The sequence below is a fragment of the Pristiophorus japonicus genome, chromosome 30, assembly GCF_044704955.1.
Source record: "Pristiophorus japonicus isolate sPriJap1 chromosome 30, sPriJap1.hap1, whole genome shotgun sequence".
NCBI classification, from domain to species: Eukaryota; Metazoa; Chordata; class Chondrichthyes; family Pristiophoridae; genus Pristiophorus; species Pristiophorus japonicus.
The window spans coordinates 12,527,358-12,529,838 of record NC_092006.1 but is presented as its reverse complement, the minus strand read 5'-3'; the positions used below and the strand labels follow the sequence as shown (position 1 = coordinate 12,529,838).

General features: G+C 59.6%; 1 protein-coding gene across 1 annotated transcript in view; it reads right to left on the bottom strand.

The window, feature by feature from the left end:
* LOC139240119 (uncharacterized) overlaps positions 1-2,176 on the bottom strand; it is a 14,109-nt gene extending 11,933 nt beyond the window's left edge. Inside the window, exons 1-2 of the mRNA XM_070868494.1 lie at positions 2,064-2,176; positions 1,375-1,464 (exon numbers count right to left, since the gene is read on the bottom strand). Of these exons, the coding sequence (XP_070724595.1) occupies positions 1,375-1,464; positions 2,064-2,176 (203 nt within the window). The remainder of the gene's footprint in view (positions 1-1,374; positions 1,465-2,063) is intronic.
* Positions 2,177-2,481: the final 305 nt, after the last annotated feature.

The window sequence follows — 2,481 nt, the reverse complement described above, 5'->3', positions numbered from 1 at the left end:
TCTCAGAGCCGGCTGTGCCATTTTTCCGACGAGCCAATCAAATATTAGACTGCGCTGGACCAAGCGATTCCCCAACCTCTGACCCCGGTCCCAGTCGCTGCTGCAAGTCCAGGGATGGCCACTGGGTGTCAGTGTTGTACAGCAGTGTCTCCCCGTGCAGTAACGGTGGGGGGCGCGGGGTGTGGGGGGAGAGAGACTCACACTGGGGCATCAGATCGAGCTGTAGTTTAATCAAATCATCCTGAGACCTCTCCCCCCCTCCCCCAAACACTGCTCCGTACCGTTACCTTGGTTAGACCACACTCGGAGCCCAGTTCTGGTCTCCACGATACACGGGCGATACCAGAACCGTGAGGTTAGAACTATCGGAAAAGACTGAACCAGGCTGGGGTTCTTTTCTCTCGAACTGAGACCCTAAGAAATAGGAGCAGGAGTCGGCCATTCGGCCCCTCGAGCCTGCTCCGCCATTCAGTGAGATCGCAGCTGATCTTTGACCTCAACTCCACTTTCCCGCCCAATCCCTCGATTCCGTTAGCGCCCAAAATCTATCGATCTCGGCCTCGAATATATTCAGAGACCACGGCCCTCTGGGGCAGAGAATTCCAAACATTCACCCCCCTCTGAGTGAAGAAATTCCTCCTCATCTCAGTCCTCAATGGCCGAGCCCTTATCCTACCTCAACTCCACTTTCCCGCCTGATCCCCATATCCCTCGATTCCCCCAGAGGCCAAAAATCTACCGGTCTCGGCCTTGAATATACTCAACGACTGAGCCTCCACAGCCCTCTGGGGCAGAGAATCCCAAAGATTCACCCCCCTCTGAGTGAAGAAATTCCTCCTCATCTCTGTCCTAAATGGCCAACCCCTTATCCTGAGACTGTGGCCCCTGGTTCTAGACTCTCCAGCCCGGGGGGAAACATCCTCTCAGTATCTGAGGGTCAGAGGCTAGGGTTCGGGTGTACTAAGGGTCGGGAGTCGGAGGTCAGGATGTACTGAGGGACGTGGATCAGGGTATGCTGAGGGTCAGGGGTCAGGGTGTACAGAGGGTCGGGTTCAGGGGTCGGGACTTACAGAGGGTCGGGATATACTGAAGGTCAGAGTACACTGAGGATCGTGGATCGGAATGTACAGAGGGTCTGGGTGCAGAGGTCATGGGTCGGGGTGTACAGAGGGGCAGGGGTCGGCGTGTACTGAAGGTCAGGGGTCATGGGTCAGGGGGTGTACTGAAGGTCAGGGGTCTTGGGTCGGGGTGTACAGAGGGTCAGGGGTCAGGGTATACTGATGGTCATGGGTCGGGGGTGTGCTGAAGGTCAGGGGTCATGGGTCGGGGTGTACAGAGGGTCAGGGGTTGTGGGTTACTGAGGGAGGCATTTACCTGTAGGACAGCACCATTCCTGCCTGACTTTCACTCAATCGGAGCAGGAAGGATCCCACCGGCTTCTCCTTCAGCAGATCCTCCGCCTCACTGTGAAAAACACACGAACCTCTTAACATACCGTCAACATACTCCTGAACCCCAGTGAGTGTGAACCCTGAACCCCAGTGAGCCTTGACCCTCCCTGTGAGCCCTGACCCACCCAATGACTGTGAACCCTGACCCCCAGTGAACCCTGACCCCAGTGAACCCTGACCCCCAGTGATCCCTGACCCCCCCAATGACCGTGAACCCTGACCCCCAGTGAGCCCTCACCCCCCCAATGACCGTGAACCCTGACCCCCAGTGAGCCCTCACCCCCCCAATGACCGTGAACCCTGACCCCCAGTGAGCCCTGACCCCCCAATGACCGTGAACCCTGACCCCCAGTGATCCCTGACCCCCAGTGAGCCCTGACCCCCTCAAAGAACGTGAACCCTGACCCCCAGTGAGCCCTGACCCCCCAATGACCATGAACCGTGACCCCCCCAATGACTGTGAACCGTGACCCCCAGTGAGCCCTGACCCCCCCAATGACCGTGAACCCTGACCCCCAGTGATCCCTGACCCCCAGTGAGCTCTGACCCCCCCAATGACCGTGAACCCTGACCCCCAGTGATCCCTGACCCACCCCCACTCCCTTCCCTTACCGTCTGGAGGCGAATCCATGGAACCACCGCGGGAGGACCCCGTCCTGGGAGAGCTGTGGGGCCTGGGTCTCCTCGAACCACCGCAGGGCCTCTTCCTTGGCCGTCAGACTCATGGCGCAGGGTCGGACAGACGGACGAGCGTGTGGGTGTCTGCGTGCAGCTCCTGCAGCCGATCAGTCGCCTCGCCGCATCTCCTCCCTGCAACGGGGCAGAGAGCAAGTGAGCGCCAGTGGGTCAGTGAGGCTCAGTCTGGGGGGGGTGGGGGTGAACTGGCGGGCACTGGGCCCAGCGCTGGGACCCCTGCTCTTCACCGTCACGTCAACCGGCAACCTGGAGCGCAGGTTCAACATCGCGGATGACACCAATTTGAGTTGTGGGAGGGGGGGGTGGGGGGGTGTGTGTGGTCAACACTGAGGAG